This window comes from Manacus candei, unplaced genomic scaffold (assembly GCF_025592945.1).
Source record: "Manacus candei isolate 608988 ecotype Guabito, Panama unplaced genomic scaffold, ASM2559294v1 h1tg000023l, whole genome shotgun sequence".
Taxonomy (NCBI): domain Eukaryota; kingdom Metazoa; phylum Chordata; class Aves; order Passeriformes; family Pipridae; genus Manacus; species Manacus candei.
Window position 1 is genome coordinate 10,344,725 of NW_026138071.1, and position 25,212 is coordinate 10,369,936.

Here is a 25,212-nt window from a genome sequence, read left to right on the forward strand (position 1 = left end):
CTCCATTTCTTTTGCTGAAACTAGTCGTGCAGAAAATAAATTGTGATTCACTGAACAGTAATAGCAAGAAGGAACTTGCCTAATGATTAAGGCATCTGTTTAAAGAATGAAATCTTTTCCTGCTACAAAATCTATTAATACTTTTTTTAACAGTCAGTAGTCAGTGGCTAAGATATCTTGAAATAGGGACCAAAATCAGATGAATTCCCTGATCACCAATATTCTCCCATTTGCTTCTTTTTACTGTAGCTCTTTAACTCTTCACTGCACAAGAACATTATGTCAGTAGAAGAGATGGAGGATACACCTCATACAAACCTCTGTGCTGCTGGTTAGCAGGGCTGAGTATGACCACAGTGACAATGGTGCACCTATTACTTCTTTGTGAAACAGGATGGGATGACTGCTGACTGTTTTCCATAGCCAAATCATCCCTTTCTTCCAATGGAAGGACCCTAATTGGGTCATTCTACAGGGTGACAAAAAGTATTGAATTCCTATAGGGAAAATTTTAAAGAGGTTTATCCCACATTTGACATGAGTTCCTGTCATTAAGCTTCCCCATAAAAGGAAGGCTTTCTACTCCACATACCATCTTTAGAAGAAAACAGTGTCCTCACTACATTCTTGGAGGTACTTAATCCTGTTGTTCTTCAGGAACTGCAAACTGATCAGGTGATAAGACAAAGAAATGCATATTAAGTCAGGAGTGAGCTAGTGCCAAGCAGTTTTGACTGGTCAAGCTGAAACTCGTCTGAGCATATTCAGGACCAAAATTTCTTACTCTTGCAGAAGCTGAAGGTGAAAAATTGAAGAGAAAGGCTTACAAATTTCAGGAACTTTAAATAGCAACAGAGCAGTAAGCAAAGATTGTGATCATATTTCTTATTGAAATGCCTAGATTTCAAGTAGATTTGAGTCACAAAAGCACATTTTTAAAATATTAATCCTAGTTCCTACTCTTCACTAGATACTCTTATCCACGATGTTTTTTGATATAGAGTGATGGCTTATTAGTCAGAGGACCAACACTCTTGTCATGAAAACGATCCATAGCAAAAGAAGGCATTTTTTAAATTTAAAAAAAAAGTGGCTACAAATGGCTTTGTGTTTAAGGTTTCTTCTTTTTTCCATGCTATAATGTACCTTACATTTCTGCCCTCTCATGTTTTTCCACTTATATGATACTGCTGTTTCTGAGTTCATCTGCCAGAGACTGCACAAGACAGCCAGAGGCTGGCACAGAACGTGCGTGTGTGCTTCTCCTGGCTTTTATGTAGAAACAGAATACACATATTCACCCTGGTATAGGGCAATAAGCTGAATTTCAACGGAGTAGTTGTGATTTATTAACAAGTTTTGATTAAGTATATTAATGTTGCATGCATTCTTTATTGTAACACACATAGATTCCAGTATTTTAATGGAAATGTTAACTAGATTACACCTTTCTAGAAACAATACATACAATGTAGTACATGCATAGTAGGTGTGAATTAACATGGAATTTTATAGAAAATTGCCTGAAACCTAAGATTAAATTAGTTATAAGAACAGTGTGTCCATAAGAATGGCAGTGAGTGAATACAGTGTAATAAGGGAATTAGAGAATAAATACTAAATAAAACTTTACCATGGAAGCAGGGCTATTAGTAAATGTGGGACCACTGTGCTGAGTCTGTTGTCCTATACATAAGGGTCTATGGATCTCAGCTGCATTACTGCTATCCAGCATAGAAAGCATAAAGATAATTTTGCCATTTTAGATGCTTAAGTACTACAGGGATGGTATATATGGAAAATTTTGTAGTACCTGTATGACTGTGTAATAATTAGTTAAAATAATAGTAATAAAAATAATAATAGCTGGTAATAATTACTGTATGCTAAATATAACTTCTAGGCCAGTAATTACGCTAAGTTTTACCAGTTATAAGATATTTTTAAATGGCTTGAAAAAATGGAATCTCCTAATGCTGTTGCAGACACATTAATGATCTATATTTTACTTTAAGCAATATTCAGCGCAAAACATCAGAGGTGCTGTGTCCTGAACTTGCTTTCCTACCGTTCTTACTTCTCACAGGAGTAGAACCAAGCTGGATCAGTCAAGCGAGCAGCTCTGGTGCCTTTTAGCGAGGCAGAGCATCGTGTCACCAGTTTTACACAGGTTACCTAAGCAAGTTATACATCTCTATGTATATTCTACTTAATCACTTTTTAGCGGGTATGGACTGGCCTGCATGCTCCTCAGCTATGACCCTGCCCCATCCATTGCAATAAGTACCAACATGCACAGCTGCTCTCTGCTGAGTCACGGGACTCGCATCACAGCATGGTCAGGCAAGATCGGCAGCCCCAACATTTCTGTGGTACAGATGCTATACTGTCCATGACATTTTAAAAGTATTTTGCAGTGCATGCTATGTACCTTTCCCAATCTTTATGATATAGTTTTCAGGTTTCTATTTTTGAAGGGTTTTCTTTTGTTCTGAAGGAAGACAGAATATGTAACATATATGCTATGTTTCTCATCAGAAGCTTATATAAGTCCACCTGTAAGTCATGTTGATAATGAAAAGCTGCTAGCTGTTTTGGAAAACATTCATACTATTGTATTTTAGCTTATAATGGAGGTAACTTGCAAACTCATAATAGTCATGTTTTTATTTTTCACTTTTTTTTTTTTGGAAATGCTTTTCTTTAGTACTTTAGTATAAGCATTTAGTTATTTTGGAGATTAATATGCAGTACTTGAAGCACTGTTAAGCATGAAATTAACTTAATTTCTGCAGTCAAAGCATGTGACCATAATTTGGTTGAAAGGATTCATGCAAAACTGGTATTTGGCTGGTCAAACATTCAGAGATCAGTTCTGCTCTTACTTACGCCCACACTTACAGGTGTAGAGGTGCAAAGAGAAAACTAATAGTAAGATCTGGCCCAAATTAGTCTTACTATAGCTCTTAAATTTTTGCTCACAAATTAATTACCTCCTGGAACATCTAAAATTGTCTGGCCTGAGAAACTTGAACTTTCTAATCAGTAAAAAATAAAGTTCAGCAGTCTAGTAAATAAGCTACTGAGTTTGGACCAAAAAGTCCCCAGCTTCAGTGTGATTTACATCTCACCTATTAAACATTGCCATAATATTTACAACACCACAGCCGTATGACGTTGCTTCCAGTTGGGTAAATCAGTGGAATTAAAATATACTTATTGCAGAGCTTTTTCTCTTTTTTTTTTACAGAATAATTTATCTGATAATATGTATTTTGATTTAAAAATACTCATTATTCAAAGTCTTTTGATGCTCTGAAGAATTTAGGCTTTGTATTGTTTGTGAATTGGTCACATTGTATTGGCATATTGTGATTCATAGTGGATTATGTTAAGTTGTTAATGTTAGAGTTAATTGGAGTTTGCTTGTTTAGTCTTTGCAAACACAAGTCCCTTACTCTGTTCCAGAAATATCCTCTCACTATTTCTTGTGTGAATTAAAGAGCCTTTTTAAGTAGCTTCTAGTGGGAGAGCTTTTTCCCACTGGAGCATATTTCCACAGCTACTTATGATGCTTTTGCGTTCATACAACTTTTTTGCAAATATTTTCATTTATGAAATGCTCATAAATAAGTAGATAGAAAGAATTTTGAATATCAATACACTACAGAGTGGGCTATAATTAGGGATCCTGGGTTGCAGTATTCACAGCTAACAATCATCACAAAATGGTTTTACCTTGATTAACAGTGTTCTGGTATTTTGTACTGATAGACTTAGTATGCCTGACTGTATAAGAACTAGAAAGAGTGACATCCAGATTCCACTTAATTATACCAGGGGAATCACAGTGCTATCTACCACTTCACTGTTTTTATAGGTGATATCTGTACTGAAAAAGACTGGATAGCTGGATATAATATTGCCGTTTATATCACAGAACATCTAATTTTCATACTGACATCCACACAGCAATGAGAAAATAAAAGCAATGTAATTTCCATTATTTAACATTTTCACAGGTATTTGGGAGGAAAGGAAATTGAAAGCAAAACCAAAATGGTGGTTTGTCTTGGTGCCATCTTCCTGCTTGTGTCTGTTCTGCTCTTTGCTCCTTCAACAGCTATGATTTCAACAGCTATTAGTGGCATCCTGGCCAATCATGAAATTTCAGGCTTTGTTAAAAATGTTAAGCTAAGAGCTGTTCAGCTACTCTCAGATAAACATCTTTGAAACAAACAAAGAAAGAAATGTTAGCAGTTAAAAGTGTCCTGGCTGTAAGTGAAGCAGAATTGTATGAATCTGTGAGATGTTAAGGTTCAGAAAGTAATATTGTAAAAAACTTCCTGACCTAATCTTGGCTGCTGCTTTTTGTGATGCTGCTCTGATAGGCAAGCTGCTTTCCTATCTTGAAAGCTAAACTAAAACCTCTGTCTCATACTGTACTGTATTGCTGACTAAAGCATGACTGTCAAGGCTATTGGTATATGTGATGTAAAAGATATATAAATCTCTATGATAATCAGTATTCTGCTGCTTTAGAAACATGTAAGTACTTTTGTCCCCTTACTGTCTTCTGTGTAAAGGAGATGGAGTATCTACATTCTAAGGTTTTGAAAAACAGATTTCTCTGACAATAATTTCCTTAACATACTATTCAGAAAAAAATCAATGATCATAACTCTCAAAGAGTGTCTAATGCTTGATCCTGATAAATCTCTTATAACCTGCATGACTGAGTACTTTTGAAATCTGGAACCATGGTATAACAAAAAGCTTAAAAGGGATTTACTGTTAGATCAAAGCTAACAGTTGAGTTTGATGATTATCTTGTTTCTACAGGTTCATTTTTTTTAAAGGCTGTATATGTGTTAAGTATATAGTCATTGCCTAAATCCAGTTTTTATAATGCAGGTGAGCAAAGAACAGTTTACCAGGTAAAAAGGTAACTTCAGATATGTTAAGGTAAAGAACCAGGATATGTCAAATACCTAATATATCAGGGTCTGCAATTAGGGGTAGTCTGGCTATCCAACTGGATTCCATGTGTGAACATTGGCAAGTCACAGTAAGTGGTAGAAATAGTCTTGTATTATGTCCATATGTATATGTCCATATGTATCAAAGCATATGGACAAAGCATAATCAGCAATAACATGGTCCATTTCCAGGTGATGTTGTGTTGAATACATAGAAATCAGTACAACGGCCCTGCGTCACTTGCTTTATGCCAGAGCACAAGTTTGCTGTGGAAATACATGATTGCTACTGAGAAGTTTTCCTAGCATACTGAATTTAACTGATTTGATAAAATCCTAAGATTTTGTATCATAAAACCTTCCTGGCTGTTTGTAATGCATACTGAATTTTATAAATATTGTGTAGCATGACATACAATAAGTTTAACGTTAAACATAACATAACAAAATGAAAGAAGTAATTATATCTCTTGAAAATTTCTAATTTTTTCTTCCCCAAATGATACTGAATTATTACAGATTGAATTTATTGAATAATTTTTATAATATCCCTCTTTATATACTGCTCAGGTTGGGGCTAAATTCAGGTATAATAGAACAGCATGCTGAGGAAATGCTCTATTACATCAACAGAAGAGTAACTGAATTCTCAATGGGATAAGGCATTTAATTGTTGCATTTCAAGTATCAGCTGCTGTCGATTCAATTTAGAATTTTTCTGTTCAGCTTAACTCCTGTGATTATTATTACAGCTCTGTAAAGGAAGCATACCAGATTTTTAGTGAAAAGAGATGTGTAAGATACAACTCACCATACGTAGTGCCCCACATAAATTAAGATGTCTTTTTGATGTTCCTGGTAATTGACAGTTCTACTGATAATTTTCTGCCTTTTCTGTCTGATCTTTTTGATCTCTCCTTATAGTGGATATCTCAATTCTTCCATGTTATCTGTTAGTCTTACACGATTTCAGTAATAGGAATTCATTATCCTGTATGTTTATTAAACTAACTGCATAATATCTGAGTTACTGAACTTTTCATTTTCTTGTAAAAGAATGGACAGTAGGTTTCTCAAACTTATTGTTTAGCCAGTTCATAATTTTTGTTTGCTCTGCTACTACTACAGCATTCTGCTAGAAATGCTGTCCAGATTGGAATGATGCAAGCAACATTTTAAGAAAATACTTCATAATAAAACCAGATAGTCACTGCTCAGTTTAAAAATAATTTAGTGTATTGTATTGATAAATGGTAATTTTTAACACCATATATACATTTCTTTGGAATGTACCTTGCATTTATGGTATTTCTGGCCTTTCCTCAAACTGATGATTGACTTCCAATGATGTTTAAATGCTGTAGTCCTTACTTGAGGACTACAGTTTTAATTCCATACTTTCCAGTTTCTCAATTTTAGAGGCAGTATTCCACAATGACCGAACTGCCATGCATTGTCTATAATTTGAGCATATTACAGTGGGAAATTTATAAATAATAATCTGCAGAAAAGTGTGCATCCGTATCTCTGTACACTGGACCTGACCTCATGGATGCTAAAATTTATGCACAAACATGAGACATTAATATGTAAGCTGGGATTTTTAAAAAAGTTTAGAGAAAAGGAGTGTGCAGATATCACTGAAATTAAGTGCATAATACATCCTACAATACATTTTTCCATTTGTTTGGTCTTCCTCTAAATTGTGCTCTATAGTGCACCACAGTACACAAAAATCAGAGTTCAGCCTATGTCAAAATCACAACACAATATATTGTCAATGTGATTCAATAGAATCGGGGGGGGAAGGAATGAATCTTCTTTTTGTTTGAAGAACATACTGAATATTTGCTGCAATGTAAAATTCCATTCAAATCTTAAGTTACTTTCTGTATCCACAGACTAATATTGTTTACATTTCCTTTACAAAAACCTGAAGCTTTCTCAAAGATGTTTTAAAGGAATAATGCCTCTAACTTCAGATTTAAGTGTCAGCAAAAATACGTATCTTTAATGTTACCATGGACCATCTCTGTTTAGTATTAATTCTCTGTAGTCTTTATTCTAAATCTGCTTACATCATTCCCTTTATAAGATTAGCTACTTATCAATGCAGCCATTTTACTGATGTTATACTCCACATAGTGATAACATTAGAAGAGTCATAGAATGCTATGATCAAACTACTTATTATAGTACTCATATTTGTCTGTTGCCAACATAATGTGATGGTGTAAAAGAATAACTTTTAAAGTTTGAATTATATTATCAGTATGATTTATTGGTGCAGTATTATTTTTTGATGGTATTGTTTTAAAAGCATTTGTTTTCACCTTAGTCTTCCAAAGATTTTTTTTTGGCCTTTTATGGTGATTGGACATCTATGTGTACTGTACCAAAGTAATAAGTAGTTTAAAAATGCACAATAAATTCAGAAAATGCATTGGCAAGTGAGAATGCAAAATATCAGCTACTGCTCTTAAAGTAATGTGCTGCTCCTTCGGAAACAGAGAGAATTAAATTATCCTATACAACTCATAACATGTGTTTTCATGTCAATGATAATGAAAAGTTTATATTGAAACTTTTTAGATTTAGATTTTTTCTGACTTGATAGAAAAACATTTACTTGAGACATGAAAATACATCTGTGGAGCTTGCTGTTGGTTTGGTCATGATGTTGGAAGTTTATTTGTATTAACACATGTTATCTGGTGTCATCTAAAATGCAGCCACATGATTGGAATAATTAAACAGTATAAAGTTTGGAAGGCACCCAGTCCTAACTTACTGAAATTTCCCTTCTAAATTCTTATGTGTGGCTCAGAATAGTAGTATAATAATTTCAGCAATTCCTTGTATGAAAATATCAAAATATTTTCAATAGGGAAAATGCACATGGTGTAGTTTCTAATCTTGTGACCTCACCTGTAGTAGAGCAATTTGTCATTATAGATTGTAGATAAGAAGTTATTTTAATGTGAGACCACTGAATACATGCAAAATATTTTGATATGCATTTCAAATTTCTGTTCAAAATAACTGAAATTGAAAAAAAATAATTACGTGGGGTTTCATTCACAGAAATTAAATGCATCCAGTTCATCCGAGGGCAGCACAGTTGATATTGGACTACCTCCAGAGGGTGAACAACCAGAAGCAGAACCTGAAGAAGTTCTGGAGCCGGAGGCTTGTTTTACAGAAGGTAGGGAAAGCAAAATATATGCAAGATACATCGACCTAATGGTGTTGCCTTGCAGAGAATTTTATTTTTGTTCAAATCAGAAAGAAGCTTTGTGATTATAGTTGTAATTTCTATTTGCATTAGTAAGTCCTTCAGAGTCACTGCTGTAGATTACTGTTCATGTGTGTGCTCTCTTTCTCCTTGGAAGGTATAATAAAAGGCACAAAGCTTTAACTTCAAATATTGAAACAAAAATGCTTAAATAGGAGATACTTATTTACAAGCATCTACTGCAGTAGCACTGAAATAATTGACTACTGTTAACTGTAATTCCTAATAAATACGTACCTTATTCTGATGTCTTAAAATTTATCATCACATTTAGGATGTGTACGGAGATTCAAATGCTGTCAAGTCAGTGTAGAAGATGGAAAAGGGAAAATCTGGTGGAATCTTAGGAAAACCTGCTATAAGATTGTTGAACACAACTGGTTTGAGACCTTCATAGTCTTCATGATTCTTCTCAGCAGCGGTGCTCTGGTAAATTAAATGTGAAACTATTGTGACTATTTTAAGCAGCAAGCATTTAGAATTTCTGTTAATCATATAGCTGCAGGGAACAAATCAGAATTTGATATCCGATTCATAAATGTTATAATGTAAACATGTATCAGCAAGTATTTGGCATATATTGTAGGTTACATAAGAGTTTGCTCACAGGCTATGAAACAAATCATTTGGCAAGTTCAAAATTTAGATTTAATGGAAATAAATAATTTTATCAGACTGGTGTTCACATACCTTCATATTGATGATAATAGCTTTTTTTTTTAATATACACATTTAAATAAAAACACAGCTGACCTAGGAACTTATCAAGAGCAACTTGAATTGTCAGACTGAGATGTAGGGTGCCAACATGATTCTATCAGGTATTTTACAGATTGGTGTTAAATCAAGTGCACTGAGTAAGTACTGAAGTAATTAGTTCCCCACAGCAGGAGCAAAATGTAATATTCTTGCTACACTTGGTTCAATGCATAGTGGTTCACGGTCATTGTAGACATTTTCTTTTGACAAGGGAGTTCTCTCTATTTAGGATTGTTTTGTGGGTTAGCGTTCAGAGTTTGGTTTCAATTATTCATCAAAAATACTGTATCACAGAGTCATTTTTAAATCCTTCATAGAATTTTGATATAAAGTTGTAGCTACCACAAAGGAAATCCTTATGTCAGTAAGCCATTGCTCTCTTTAATGCATTGACCCTGGCAGGATGCCAGGCACCCACCAAAGCTGCTCTAATCACTCCCCTCCGCTAGTGGAGAGGGGAGAGAAAATATAACAAAGGGTTCATGAGTTGAGATAAGGACTGGGAGACATCACTCACCAATTGCTGTCATGGGCAAAACAGACTCGAATTGGGGGTATTAATTGAATTTATTACTTACCAAATCAGAGTAGGGTAATGAGAACTAAAATAAATCTTAGACATCTTCCCCCCACCCCTCCCTCCTTCCCAAGCTCCACCTTCTTCCTCCCAGCAGTTCAGGGAGATGGGGAATGGGAGTTACAGTCAGTTTATCACAGGTTGCTCCTGCTGCTGCTCAGGGAGAGGAGTCTTTTCCCTGCTCCAGTGTGGGGTCCCTCCCAAGGGAGAGAGTCCTCCACGAACTTCTCCAACGTGAGTCCATCCCATGGGCAAACAGTTCTCTATGAACTGCTCCAACATGGGTTGCTCTTCCAGGGGGTGAAGTACTTAGGCACAGGCTGCTCCAGTGTGAATTTCCCACAGGGCCACAAGTCCTACCAGGAAACCTGCTCCAGCTTGGGCTCCTTTCTCCATGGCTCTGAAGGTCTGGGCCAGGAGCCTGCTTCAACATGGGTTTCCCACTAGTTCACAGTCCTCTTTTGGGCATCAACCTGCCTTGGCGTGGGATCTCCTCCATTGGCTGCAGGTGGATCTTTACATCCCATTGACCTCCATGGGCTGCAGGGGCACAGCTTCTTCACCATGGTCTGCACCATGGGCTGTAGGGGAACCCCAGCTCTGGTGCCTGAAACACCTCCTGCCCCTCCTTCTACACTGGTCTTGGTGTCTCCAGGGCTGTTCCGCTCACATGTTCTCACTCCACTCTTCCCTGGTCGCAATTAGCTCAGTGCAATAACTTTTTTTCCCCTTCTTAAATATGTTATCCCAGAGGCATTACTATAATTCATGCTTGGCTCGGCCTTGGCCAGCGGCGGGTCCATCCTGGAGCCAGCTGCCATTGGCTCTGCCAGACATGGTGGAAGCTTCTGCCAGCTTCTCATAGAAACCACCCCTGTACCCTGCTACCAAAACCTGGCCATGCAAGCCCAACAGTATCCATGGAAACAAATTAAAATTAGTTTGGGGAGTGGTACTACAGTAAGTTTTGTGTGTCACTGTTCAGCTTAGCTGAAAGCTGAATATTGTGTTTGGACCCAGCTTTATGAAGTGTGACGCGAAAGCCAAAGTTACACTTGAGGGAAGGATGTATGCCTTATCATCACATATATTTTTTCAATTCAAATTCTTTCTTGGCCATTATATAACACACTGCAAATTGTGAAGATATTTAATTATATCTTGAAAAATCTTTTTCACAGGCATTTGAAGATATCTACATAGAACAACGTAAAACTATCAAGACTATGCTGGAATATGCTGACAAAGTTTTCACGTACATCTTCATTCTGGAAATGCTTTTAAAATGGGTGGCTTATGGCTTTCAAACCTATTTCACTAATGCCTGGTGCTGGCTGGACTTCCTGATTGTCGATGTATGTATTCTTTTTCATGTCCTGTACTACAGGCTCTAAAAATCAGAATATTATGTTTTCAGGATAGGATTTCTGTTCTGTTAAATGAAAACTCTATTTTAACTGTTGATGTGGTATGGTTTATAATTCTTTTCAGAAAGGAAAAAATATTCAGATATACTTGTTACTCTAGAGATGTTGTAATGAAATTCTCTATGAAGTAGTAATGCTTTATTGAAATAATGATTTTTACTATCTTATTTTTTGGTGGTATGGAAAGGATCCTCTTCAGTTTTTGCTGTATATGGAAGCAATTTCTTTAAGGGTTTCTAATATTCTAATCAATTACTGTAAGCGTCCTATCGCTTACTCTGTGCAATATGAAAGGAAAATACTGCTAGGAATTCTCAGTTCCATTGTACTATTCAGTACTCTTGCACTTATCACCATATTGTGGGTGACCTCAAAGAGATGATTTATAGAACCATAGATGAGCCCCCTTAAAGTGGGTTCTCAAATGATTTTCAAAAGGCTGCACTACCAAGGAGCAGATACACATTGTCTGAAAGAAACCTACTGATAAGTGCATTGTGATTTCAAGTCTACATGCTCAACAATGTATGCACGGTGCTGGGTAGCACAAATGGAAGATTACAGGTCTTCTGCCATATAGCAGATATTCATTTCCCTTCCATCCCCAATAGCCTGACTGTGATAATAGGCATCTCTCTGTTCCACGGATGTAATTCCCATGGAAAGCAGGCTAAGAAGGTGTCTTGATTCACTTATTCGCTCATTTCAAAAAGCAGCAGAATTCTATAGGAATTGTTATGTATCTCCCTAAAACTACTATGATATGATAGGTCATGGAGTCTTTACTATACAGATCTTGGAAAACATTATAACTTTTAAATCTATACCAACATTGCAAATCCTATGATAAAACATGACTATATGCACATTTAGTATTCTGTGAATGAGTCTGTACCTTTGTATAAAACAGTGTATTGGCTCAGTCATCAGATGTGTAAATTGCCATGACCAGTTAAGCTTGTATTTATCAACAGATATTTTATTCTAATTTGATAATCAGGGACTTAGTTACTTCTGTGAAGTTTATAAATAACTTCACTAGTTTTTCATGGCAACCTTAGCCTGTTGCAATTTTTTTCATGAAAAAATTAATATCCCAAGAATTTCTTTTAATCTGTAATCAGGGATTGAGATAAAAAAAGTGAAAAGATCAATTTGGAGATGAAAGAATTGGGAGAACAGGAAGGATGGAAGGGAAGGGCATTAAATGAAGGGAAATAGGGGGTGATTTGGTTTATTTTTTCTTTATTAGGACCACTCCTTCCCAATGGCTATTATAAATACATTCCCAAGGATTATTGATGAAAGATAATTGTATTATTTATTTTACAGCTATTCTAATTTATTTACTCATCTGCCTGCAGACCAGACCAGCGTTATGCAAGCCAGAATTGATGAAGTGGTTAAAGGAATCACAGGGAATGTAATGAAGTGTGGATATGCCTAACAATGAAGCTTCTGCCATAGTCTAACAAACAGTTGGTTCTCAGTCTTGATTAGTCTGGTTAAATGTGAACAGCATTGGTAGCTATGGCTATTGAATGAGATTTTCTGGACACTAGAAAATTACATTTGACCAAAGGCCGGGTCTGGATGTGGTTTTTGAAAGCTTTTACATTCTCATCAAGTTCTGAAGATATCATGGGAAGGCCTGACCTAAATTGGCCATTCCAATTCACCCAGCTTTTGAGAGTTTTCTTTTTGCATGTGACTTCGTTTTTCTTTAAATACCACCAAATGTTGACTGGTTTATGTGAATGTAGAAGGCATTTTTTATACCATTCTGCCAACATGGTTTCATCAACAGGTACCTAGAATATACTTTTATTCTACTTTGTCTGACTTGAAAGATCTTTCTGCATTATAGAGGGATTCCTGGAGAAAGAGGTCCAGCCTTGAATCTTCTTGAGAAGTTCAGGGCACACATCATTCCCACCATATGTCTCGAAAGGATATAAGAGATGAATGAGCAATATTGCCTTTCTGTTTTTGTGTAGGTCTCTTTGGTTAGCTTAACAGCTAATGCCTTGGGCTACTCAGAACTTGGTGCGATTAAATCCCTTAGGACACTAAGAGCTTTGAGACCTCTAAGAGCCTTGTCGCGATTTGAAGGGATGAGGGTAAGACAACATGAAAGAATTGAAATGCTGCATGCATACACGGAAACAATGCATGCAGAATACTCAGCAGCAAATCCATGCAGAAGTGCTACACTATCATCCTGTATATTTCACATTTATCACTAACATATAAGCAAAAGGCTTCATCTGCTTATATGAATTCATGTGTTATTGCACACATTTTACACTTATTTAGGCTCCTGGGCCTTTCACCTTATTTCATATTTTCATGGATGGCCCAAGGATTTATGAACTGCATGGATCTATGCAATATTACTACAAAACTGAATTTATCCCATTCAAATACATCCTACTATAGTCAGAACAGCTTTAAAAAAACCAATACTTCCTCTCAAAAGTGTGTGCACATGCGCCCATGTATATATGCACATGCGTATTTCTTACAAGTGTAGAGTATCATAGACAGTCTGTCAAGCATCTTTTAACCTACAGTTCTGTATATCTTAGTTGGGAATGTCTGTTACAACAAAAAGTTTTGTAATGAATTTGCATGTTAATAAGTACATTGGCAATATACCTTCTCTCTTTCATATTAGAACTATTGCATTCTATTTAACAAAACTTTTCTAACATATCAGAGATTGAGCTGGTTTTATTTCTGGTTGCGTACTGCTTTCCATATTGATTCTAAAATGTTGATTATAATCTATAGGGCACTAAGCAGCCTGAAAACATATCAGACTTTTGCTGTCAGAGTTGGGTATATTCGAGAATAACCTGTCCCCAGCTGTTCATTAGCAGCGTGGCAGCTACCACAGCTGAGCCCCTCAGCTGCCCAGTGGGGCATGCTCAGTCTGTTCCTGTGCAAAGTCAAATTCATTAGTTTGGATCACTTCTTCAGTGCACTGAAATGGACAGATCTTAGGCATTCTGCTGTGACTTGAAAGCTCTAGAGAAGTTTCTCTTAGGGGTAGTAGTGAACAACTGGAGATGGCAGATACACGTAGCTCTTTGTAGTACCCGCCACAGGAAGATGTCTGACATACACCTTCGGGGTCCATCTGTCTCTCCTGGACATACTGCCACAGATCTAAACAGCAGATGCACCTGAGCTGGAACCCTATTGCTGTCATTAAAAGTTATCCTTTTGTGAGCTCTCTGCTGCGATCACTGATCTTTGGCACCTCAGGTTGTAAGCTGATTAGCAAATTTGTAACTCAACTACAAATTGGTGAGAAAATGTGATGCTCTATGTGTGTGGAAAGTAAGAGAAGAGGCTTCAATCAAAAAGAAGACAGACTTTGGTGAAACATTATAAATTCAAATAGGAAATACCATTTCCTTGTCTCCAACACATTTCTGGAGCTTTACTGAAGCAAATCTGAAAATGTGGGATGTTTATATCAGGTGTGAGGCCTGTCTAAAACCTCAGTTGTGTTTCACTAAAAACTGCATTAGCTGGGGGTTTTCTTTATGACAATGATTAGGAAAAAAAACAAACCAAAAATATTACAAATTTTATATGCACAGTAAATTGCATATAAAGTGGCAATTTATCGTGGCAAGGAAAAAACAATCACTTTGTCATGAAGGTTTGATAATTTGATAATTGTCAGTCCCATGAAGTTGGTGTAAACTTTACCTACTGATTGGATCCTGATCTGCCAGCTGTATCTTTGTAAAATTCTCAAATATGGAGGACATTTATGACTTTAGCAAAAGATATAAAAAACAACTAGATAATGTCAGACTAGAAATATGATCTATATTTTTATTAGTGAAGCAATTAACCATTGAAATTTTCCTATGGATATAATGAATTTTGCCTTATTTAAAGTAATTAATTCTAGGTTTAGTGTCTTGAAAGATACAGTACCTGAAGGTGATGAAGGAATTAGTATGAGAACATTTTAAGGTCTGAGACAGGGAAATTCAAGATGTCTGTTTATAACATAGTCATTTCCAGTGATGCATAACTGTGTGTTTTGAGTGTCTTCAAATGATTCATATTACAAGCTGGTCCTCTATAGATTCAGGACTCAGACTAAAACCAGAGAAAGTAGGTCAGCTGTAGGAATCCAGCAATTAAAAAATGAAGAACATGAGTGGACCTGCAGATGTAGCAGAAACAGGAACAGAATTCTCAGGTGTACTGAGACTGGAAACTTGAGGACAAATATTTTTACTTCATTAACTATCCCTTTATATCTCAATAATTATTCTTGATGGATGATATCACTTCATTTAAGAAATCTACTTATATTTTTTAGGTAGAAGAATTGAGATAACTTGAAATAAAATTTATGTAAAAGTAATGACTAATACATTTGGAAAATATTTCCAATTTAAACTAATTCAATATTGTTTTTAGAATATTCATTTGCTTAGGTCAAACAACTCCTTATGGCCTTCCACAGTCATGATGTTGACAGTGCTGGTACAAGCCTGTCAGCACAAGACAGCACTGTTAAAATAGTCAGAAGAGATTTATCCATTAGTCAGGGAATCCTCTCTACCCAGTTGCTCAGTGATAAAACGCTATATTATTTTTGCTTACTGATTTATAATAGGTATTGCCAAGGAGATTTTTAGTACGATTAAGAAACTATTCTAATTTTTTTTAAATTTCCCCACTAGAAATAACCAATTATTAAAATGTGATTTAAAATAAGGGGGGGGGAGGAAGCAAGCAAACAAACAAACTAAAGGATGGCAGGTTTGAACTTAATGCAGCATTCTATGCTTTTATAGAGTCATGGAGTAATTTACATGGAAAGGACCAATTTACATTGGTCCAGCTTCTAAATTTAACATAAGAACAACTTTGTGGAAGTCCTATAGGATCTCAAATGTCGTCCAACGTATGTATCACCCAAAAGAGGTAGTGTTTTGGCAGGAATGGAGCCCTGAAAGTAAAACAGGTATTGCTCCTTTCCTTCAGCCCAATGCAACTCTGGAGTACATGTGACGGTGGTGTTCACCACCTACTCTAACATTCAAAGGTTTTATTTTCTGTTCTGCAAAATGGCAAATGAATGAAAGGCGATTTACCTGGATGACTAATTTTATAGTTAATTGATTATAAGGATGCTATTAATTGTAGATATAATTGTAATACCAAAATACTTTACATACTTAAACTACATATTTGTATTTCAAACAGAAACAATTAGCTTAGTATGCTAGAGGATCTGCCCTAGTGCCTACATCATAGAAACTAATTAATTATAAACTATTCCATCAACATAATAACTACTGTTCTGCATTTAAAATAAAATCTTCATTAGGGTCTAAGGATCTGATTCAATTGTTTTGGCAAAGTTGGCAGCAGTGCTCCACAGTTACTAAATTTTATATTCTTAGAGTTATTTACAGAAAGATTTAAAATAAGAATTAACTAATTTAGTGGTTCATCACTTCCATCATTAAATTAATAATTTTCATTCATAATGGACCTACTTTCTCCCTAATTTTATTTTTCTTACTGTTTTATTTTCAATCTGGCATGTTTTTAATCATTGCTCATCATCGTACATGAACTCATTTTCACATTTTTCTTTCCCGAAGCCTGATTTTTCCCAAAATTCGTTTGGGAATTAAATCAAGTCTCTTCTTCAAGTTTTATCTGCCACTTGCCTGAACCCTAACAGCTTTGGTGTGTTCAGACACTCAGCAGGTTTCCTGGTTTGAACACTGCTTCTTTTCTCATTTTGTATGTAACCATCCAAATGAACATGCACACATCCCTGAGTTTTATTTTTAAAAAAACTTAAAATTAATTTCAGTTAAAAATTTGCTCAGTAATAGATTTGAACTGTTTACCCAGTAAACATGTAATATAAAAAATTTGGTTTGTTTGATTCAATCAGTGATTATAATTATTATGGACATGATTTTGCAGACATACGTTAAGTAAATATTCTAAAAAGAACTAATAAATGCCTTTTTTTCTGATTTTTTTTTTTTTAGTTTGTTTTATCGGTTTGTTCTTATTTTTTCCCAGTCTTTAAAGTTGCCATTTGCTACCGTTTGTATTTTTAACTTTTAATTATGTTGACATTTTATCTTTTCTCTATACTGCTTTTCTGACTTGTTACAACAATTAAAACAGTGTAACACAGATATTAGAACTATAACAGAGTTACATTTAAGAAAGGCTGATGATGCATTTGTAAGGTACTGATGCCTGTGTTCTTACAGTGTCTCTCTTCGGTTTCATTTGTCCTCTAGGTCGTTGTGAATGCCCTGTTGGGAGCGATTCCATCTATTATGAATGTGCTTCTTGTTTGCCTTATATTCTGGCTGATCTTCAGTATCATGGGAGTGAATCTATTTGCTGGAAAATTTTACTACTGCGTTAACACTACGACTGATGAGAGATTTGACATCAGCAAAATCAACAACTACAGTCAATGTGAGGAGCTCATACAAAACAATGAAACTGCCCGGTGGAAGAATGTGAAGGTTAACTTTGATAACGTAGGCCTTGGTTATCTTTCTCTGCTTCAAGTGGTAAGTCACCACTCCTTAATTTCTATTTCTCTTTCTAGATCTCTGTTGCTGACTTGTAACAGTAAAAAGTTATTTCTTATTGTTTTTTTTAGTTTAGAAATTTTGTCTGTCACTTTTTGGTTTGAATTATGAAGTGTGGGATAAATCCATGACTCTACAGAAATCATTCAAGCCCCAGGGGGTGTGCTGACTATGAGAAAAAAATACGTAATTTAAGCCTAATACACCTGAGCTGTATTGAAAAAAATAACTTGCACAAAAAAATAACTTTTACATCAGATATTACTCATAAGGGATAAAAGTTCTTAATAGGTGCTATGTCCTCTATAGTGAGATACTAGAATTTGCTTGCAATTCTTGTGCATGAATAAAACATACAGTAGAAGGCAAGAGTCAGCTATTAATGTTGCACTGTGCTGGTTTGTACGATGAGAGCTAAAGACACTTAGTCATCAGGTCTTAAACAACATTTCTGACAAGCCATTTTCCAGGAAAAGTGTGATGTAAACACCAGCGTTCTTTTTATAGGCTACATTTAAAGGATGGATGGATATCATGTACGCAGCTGTGGATTCTCGTAATGTAAGTATAGTCCCTTGACTCCATTTGTTTTGACTGTATGAGCTCCGAGATTTGAGAATGTAATTTTAACATCTTTCAGAAATAACAGTAAAAATGAGAGAACAAGGAGCTATTATAATTTTGTAGTCAAAGAAAATGGAAACCATAGGAAAATACAAGAGATAGGGAAAGCAGAGGAGCTTTCCTAAAGCATTCCACGTTCTCGATGGTATGGTTGGACCAAAATTCCTCAATCCCACACCAGACTTAACTGTTGCCTGAAATGCCTTTTCCTCCTCTTATTGTGCATCGAGGAATTATTTATGTTTGGAAACAGGCACTGATACAGAGATAATTTTTTTGTAATGCTGATCTTTTTTTAAAGCTCAGACTTTCACTGTGCTCTGCAAGCCACTCCTTTCTTTAGGGCACAGTGCCTATTTTTAATTTGGCCTGTGCATTTTTTTACCCTTTTGCCTCCTCCTTGCTCCCTTGGTGCAAGTTTTTCTCTAGTTCTAAGTAGACAACTGAATAAACTATACTGGTAAAGCTCCAGCTACACTCACAGCAGGCCTGTTGTAGCTGTACCAGTGTGCATAGCAGTACCAAGAATATATGCTTAGTCTAAACATGGCTTGGATGCCTCTCTTCAATAATCTGGTGCAGTGTCCTAATTCCCATAGCAGTGAAAGCTCTGCCTGCCCACATCAGGGGCTCCCACAAGATTTACAGAAAATTCTGCAGATTTACACGCTGGTGTTTCTCCTCGTCTGTAGACTCAGATAGATGGAACTTTAGTAGTTTAAACTAATCGTGTCTTCAGTATTTATCCTACATTCATACAGGCCAGTTACTTTTTTTAAAATGAAATATCAAGTTTGATAGCAAAGTTCTTTTTCAAGAATGTAACTTAATAGATTGAAAGTCAGTGGAATGGATATGTCAGAACTTGACTGTGAGAACCAAAGATCAGTGATAGAGCCCTAATTTTATCCAGCATATATTTTGTGCTCACTGTTAAACTAAGGTTTAGTTTCTATGCTTGTTTTTGCAGGTTTTGGATCAGCCTAAGTATGAAGATAACCTGTATATGTATCTTTACTTTGTCATCTTTATCATCTTTGGATCATTTTTTACCTTGAACCTTTTTATTGGTGTCATCATAGACAATTTCAACCAGCAGAAAAAGAAGATAAGTACTTTATCATTATTCTGCAAAGAAATCAAACAATGCTTGGTTTTGGTCCAGTCGTGAAAATTTTATTCATTAAGTATTTTTTTTCTTCTATGATAAATTAATATGAGCTCTGCATTCTAAATACATTGAATTATTAAAGCTTACAGCTTGACTTGATGAGGGCTTGATGGACAATTGACAATATATGTCTGTCCATGATTAGTGAAATACTCATTGTCATTTTTGTAAAGATGTGGATTTGGGGCTGGAGTCTACAGTAGACTCATAAAAAGTCTATCCATTGAAATAGCAAAATTAGCTACAAAAACTCTGCTATATTACCTTCATATCACAGAGCTCAGCAGTGTAGATTTCTGAACTTTAATAACAAACTTTGTATTATCTTCATTTGTGCTCTTTAGTCTTTTTGTTTTGTCAACACTGCATCAAAAGGTATCAGTGTTTCAGCCGCAGAATTAACCCTTTGTGTAGCTTAATACTTAATTTATAAAAATAATAGAAGAGGATTTTTATATCTGTCCTAAATTTTCCCACGGATGAAAATGTGAACAAGAGTGATTATTACTATTATTTTTAAGTAATCGATAAAGATACATGATTGTAACCAGTTTTTGTCTTTTTGGTTTACTTTGGAGGTCAAGACATTTTTATGACAGAGGAACAGAAGAAATACTACAATGCAATGAAAAAATTGGGTTCAAAGAAACCACAAAAGCCTATACCTCGACCAGCAGTAAGAATAAAAATATTTTCTGTTATTTTTACATCTGTATGAAAATTGGATTTTTTCAGTTATTCCTTAGGCTGAAATAAGTTGTAAGCTAAAACAAGAAGTGATATTAGAAAAGCCTTATTTATCTCAAATACTTTTTTTTTTCTCTTTTCTCCCACCCCCAACAGAACAAATTCCAAGGCATGGTCTTTGATTTTGTAACAAAACAAGCATTTGATATCAGCATCATGATACTTATCTGCCTTAACATGGTCACAATGATGGTAGAAACAGATGATCAGAGTGAAGACATGGAAAATATTTTATATTGGATTAACCTGGTGTTTATTGTACTTTTCACCGGAGAATTTGTGCTGAAATTGATTTCACTTCGCCATTACTACTTTACTATAGGTTGGAATATTTTTGATTTTGTGGTTGTCATTCTTTCCATAGTAGGTAAGAGCAATTAATTTTTATGAAATGTCTAATTCTGTAAAAACAGAAACATTTTTTGCATGTAAAATCTATTTATATTTTGGTTCAACTTTGTCACTAGAAAGTCTTACCCACAAAATAACTGAAAAGTGTATGGTAAGAAATTGTTTAGCAAGAGGCTTCATACATTCCTACTTTTTATTAGTTGAAATTAGATCTTTATTCTGAATTCAATAGAGATTTCAATGCATACATAAAAATCAATTTTGATATAAACTTACAGTGGCAGTTGCAGGTGAAAGAGTCCAGCAATCCAAAATCCAAGAGCAAAATCTGTGTGGGACTATTGTTGGCTAGCATGAACATATCCTAGGCAGCAGGGTAAAACCCTTAGCTGACTTCAGAGTTTTGTTTGATCTGGAGAGGTTTCATGCCTGAGCTGGAGTGAGAAACTGGAGATGCAGAGCTGAAGCAGATATAGTAACAAATAATGACTCCACTAATCTTTGCTTTACCTAGAGCAGCAAACCTGAAAGTACTGAGTAAAAATTGTGTTATTTTAACTTTTCAGAACTCCTTAATATGCAAATCAGTTTTACTATATTTATATCCAAACAGGATGTAGTTAATTTTATGCTTTGAGGCACATAATATAATGCTCAATTTTTCTACTCTTCAATGAGGTTTAACAAATGTTTTTATTACCAGTTTGTTTACATTTGAATTGCTGTGTCACTAATAATAAACTTGTGTTCATGTTATTTTATGTATGATTAAGAAGTTGCAGTTCTCTAAAAACATATGTATTTTCTTTGAATACCATAACTTGATTACATGACATTTTAATACTACTGTACATATAACCTTTCTTCTGATTAACTGAGATTATTTTTGTTACAATTAAACAGAAAGGTATTCCTCCGGTCTCAGTATTTGCTAATATACATACACTAGTTATCAGTTTGCCCTAAAAAAAGATTGATGTTGTGTATTTGTTTGTCTGTTCACATACATTCTTATGCAATTAATACTCAGAAAAATCATTGATGCAGTTTTCCATTATCCTGCAAATTGCTTCAGAATTTCTATTGGGATTTGTGAGTTTCCAAAGCATACCAAACTATAAAGGCTTCGTAAAAACTACTGAATGACTAATTTCTAAAAATCTGTTTAAATATCCTATTCTTCTAAAGTTCTACAATATTTGTAGAATAAATCTTTAGCAGTGGTTTTAAATATAATAATATTCTTTACTGATTTAACTTGTTTTTCTCTAGGTATGTTTTTAGCTGAGATGATTGAGAAGTACTTTGTGTCCCCCACACTATTCAGAGTCATCCGACTTGCCAGAATCGGTCGAATCCTGCGCCTCATTAAAGGCGCCAAGGGAATCCGCACTCTGCTTTTTGCTTTGATGATGTCTCTTCCTGCTCTGTTCAACATTGGTCTGCTGCTCTTCCTGGTCATGTTCATCTATGCGATATTTGGCATGTCCAACTTTGCCTATGTTAAGAGGGAAGTTGGGATCGATGACATGTTCAACTTTGAAACGTTTGGCAACAGCATGATCTGCCTGTTTCAGATCACCACGTCTGCTGGCTGGGACGGTTTGCTCGCCCCAATTCTGAACAGTGGGGAGCCCGACTGTGATCCCCATAAAGATCATCCTGGGAGCTCTGTGAAAGGTGACTGCGGCAACCCTTCTGTTGGGATTTTCTTCTTTGTCAGCTACATTATCATCTCCTTTCTGGTGGTGGTGAACATGTACATTGCTGTGATTTTGGAGAACTTCAGTGTTGCTACTGAGGAAAGCGCTGAACCCTTGAGCGAGGACGACTTTGAGATGTTCTATGAGGTCTGGGAGAAATTTGATCCCGATGCAACACAATTCATAGAGTTCAGTAAACTATCAGATTTTGCAGCTTCATTAGATCCGCCTCTTCTCATCGCAAAACCGAACAAAGTCCAGCTCATTGCAATGGATCTGCCCATGGTGAGTGGTGACAGAATTCACTGCCTTGACATCCTGTTTGCTTTCACAAAGCGTGTTTTGGGGGAAAGTGGAGAGATGGATGCCCTCAGAATACAGATGGAAGATCGATTTATGGCAGCCAATCCTTCTAAAGTCTCCTATGAACCAATTACAACCACATTGAAACGAAAGCAGGAGGAGGTGTCTGCTGTCATCATTCAGCGTGCTTACAGACGTCATCTTTTAAGGCAAAAATTCAAAAAAGTGTCGTGTATATTTAGTCAGGATAAAGGTAAAGAGGAGGATGATCTGCCCATGAAAGAAGATATGATAATGGATAAACTAAATGAGAACTCTACTCCAGAAAAAACAGACATGACCCCATCCACAACCTCCCCACCTTCTTATGACAGTGTAACAAAGCCAGACAAGGATAAATATGAAAAAGACAAATCAGAAAAAGAAGATAAAGGTAAAGACAGCAAGGAAAGTAAAAAGTAACACAGAATGATGTTTGGGATAAACTGTTTACAGCCTGAAAAAGTATGTATTTGTGTCAACAGGACTCCCGTAGGAGGTACATGCCAAACTGTCAGTTTTTACATATATAGATATATATATGATTATATATATATATAAGGTCAGTGCCTATAACAAGACAGTGACCCCTCGTCATCAAACTGCAACTCTGTAAAACAGGGTAACATCTTGACAGGAGGTTGTTGTTTTTAGTACCAGCTGACAGTGCTGAAGAGATGATAAAATGGCCAATCAGATGGTAGGGACCAGTTAAAAAAAAAGGGTGCAAACCTATGAATCTCTGTGTTTAACATGAAACACACAGTACAAAAATTGTATCCACTGTTAGCATTTCAACAGTCACATTTGCCATATTTTTACAAAAATCAGTGTTGGTGAACTTATCATTTTTTAATTCACAGGTTGTTTACTATTATATGTGACTATTTTTGTAAATGGGTTTTATGTTGGGGAAGGGGGTATGAGGACCAGGTGTTCTACTCTCGGATTCTCTATAATGTACAGACTGAAGTGATTTGCATGAAGGCATGCTGCACTTGTAGTTCATGCATGGAAAAACATGACGTCGCACAAAGCAGCAGTCTGACTACTTCCATGTTTCAGGGTGGCTCTATATTTTGAGGTGCTTAATAACAGTATCCATCTAGTATCTCATCCAGACAAATCTTAATGTGCCTGTAAAGTCCCATAGAGTCTACAATAATAGAACAGATGTTTTATTTTTTCATAAGTCATTTAACTGTGGTTGAACAAACTCTGCGTAAAAATTTTTCCGAGGGACATGAGTCCACTTTTAAGTATTCTTGTGCGAAAAACCGCCTACCTGACCTTAGGAAATTGTGTTTACCAAAAACTTGCAAAACTTAAGAATTATGAAGTTGTTCTGCTTCACCCTGCAGTATCATTTAGCCATCTTCTGCTCTCAGCAAGGTTGACATTATATGTGTTGATTAAAAAAGTACCGTCTATGTAAATAGTTATTTTATCCCGTGGTGCATGTTTGAGCAAACAAATAATGACGTGCACAATATTTATTGCATCAAATATGTACCACAGTAAGTGTAATTTGCAAGCTTTCAACAGCTAATATGAAATATTCTGTACCATTATAGATAGTTTGGAAGCTATCACTGATGCATGTTTATCTTGCCTTTGCTGCTGTTATTCTACTCCTTCCACTGTTAAGAGTCTAATATGGGAAGCCATATCTCAGTGGTTAAGTGAAATAAATTGGTCAATCGGTCATCATTCTTTCACAACATCAAGCAATAGTTTGCAGCTATTTAAGAGCTTCTTGCTTTGCATTATAAAATTTTAAGTGACTACTGTACGGTGTATAGTCAGACTGTACAGGATATGTTGCAAACTGCTTAATCTGTTGAAAAATACATGGATAGAATTTTCTAAGAAAATATAAATATTGTAAAAAATACCATTTTATTTTATTTTTCAGCGTTTTGTACATAAAATAAGAAATGAGAATTATCTTCAGGTTGATGTTACTGTCACTTTTGTTACCTTCTCTCCATAGCACTTTTTAATTCAAGAACTTCACAAAATAAGAAACAAAGGAAAGAATGGGGTAGCTTTAGGTTTCTGCTTTTTTATTAGTACTGTATTTTTGCACACATTTTAATGTGAAATAAGTTTCAAACTGAGTCCAAAATGCACTTGCTTCCAAACAGATATAACTTGTAATTGAAATGTGGTGGGGAAGATTTGTTTAAAATTCTAGCACTGCCTGCATCAGAAGTTTCAAGGTAGTCTTTTTATTCATGAAATCTTTACCAGTGTTTGTTTACATAGACTATTCTTATTCTTGTTGATTCATGCTGCACTAGAACTGTTCTAAATATAATATGGGATCCACAATGCTTTTTTTTCCACAGGAATTAAATAGCAAACTTGTATAATTGATCACATCAGGACATTTTGTGTTTCTTACACAAGCAAAAATTCGATGTTGACTCCTCCTTTTACAAAAATATTGACTTGTGTGTTGGTGAACTGCATGCAGGAAAATGCTATTACCATAAAGAACAGTAAACCACATTACAGTTGAGCCAAAAGAATAAAGACTTCATTTTTTATTGTATTTAATGGTTCTTTGGTTTTTTTTCACTACAAGCTATTGGCTATCAAGAGGTGCTATGAAAATAAA

General features: G+C 35.5%; 1 protein-coding gene across 7 annotated transcripts in view; it reads left to right on the top strand.

The window, feature by feature from the left end:
* The window catches only part of LOC127470999 (sodium channel protein type 2 subunit alpha), a 76,988-nt gene extending 51,842 nt beyond the window's left edge, over window positions 1-25,146 (top strand). For all 7 annotated transcript variants that reach the window (XM_051787233.1, XM_051787238.1, XM_051787232.1 and 4 more), the window contains 10 exons: window positions 8,064-8,184; window positions 8,549-8,703; window positions 10,792-10,965; window positions 13,035-13,157; window positions 17,349-17,630; window positions 18,159-18,212; window positions 19,246-19,383; window positions 20,018-20,122; window positions 20,290-20,560; window positions 21,817-25,146. In XM_051787233.1, the coding sequence (XP_051643193.1) occupies window positions 8,064-8,184; window positions 8,549-8,703; window positions 10,792-10,965; window positions 13,035-13,157; window positions 17,349-17,630; window positions 18,159-18,212; window positions 19,246-19,383; window positions 20,018-20,122; window positions 20,290-20,560; window positions 21,817-23,012 (2,619 nt within the window). In that variant the 3' untranslated portion in view covers window positions 23,013-25,146. The remainder of the gene's footprint in view (window positions 1-8,063; window positions 8,185-8,548; window positions 8,704-10,791; window positions 10,966-13,034; window positions 13,158-17,348; window positions 17,631-18,158; window positions 18,213-19,245; window positions 19,384-20,017; window positions 20,123-20,289; window positions 20,561-21,816) is intronic.
* Window positions 25,147-25,212: the final 66 nt, after the last annotated feature.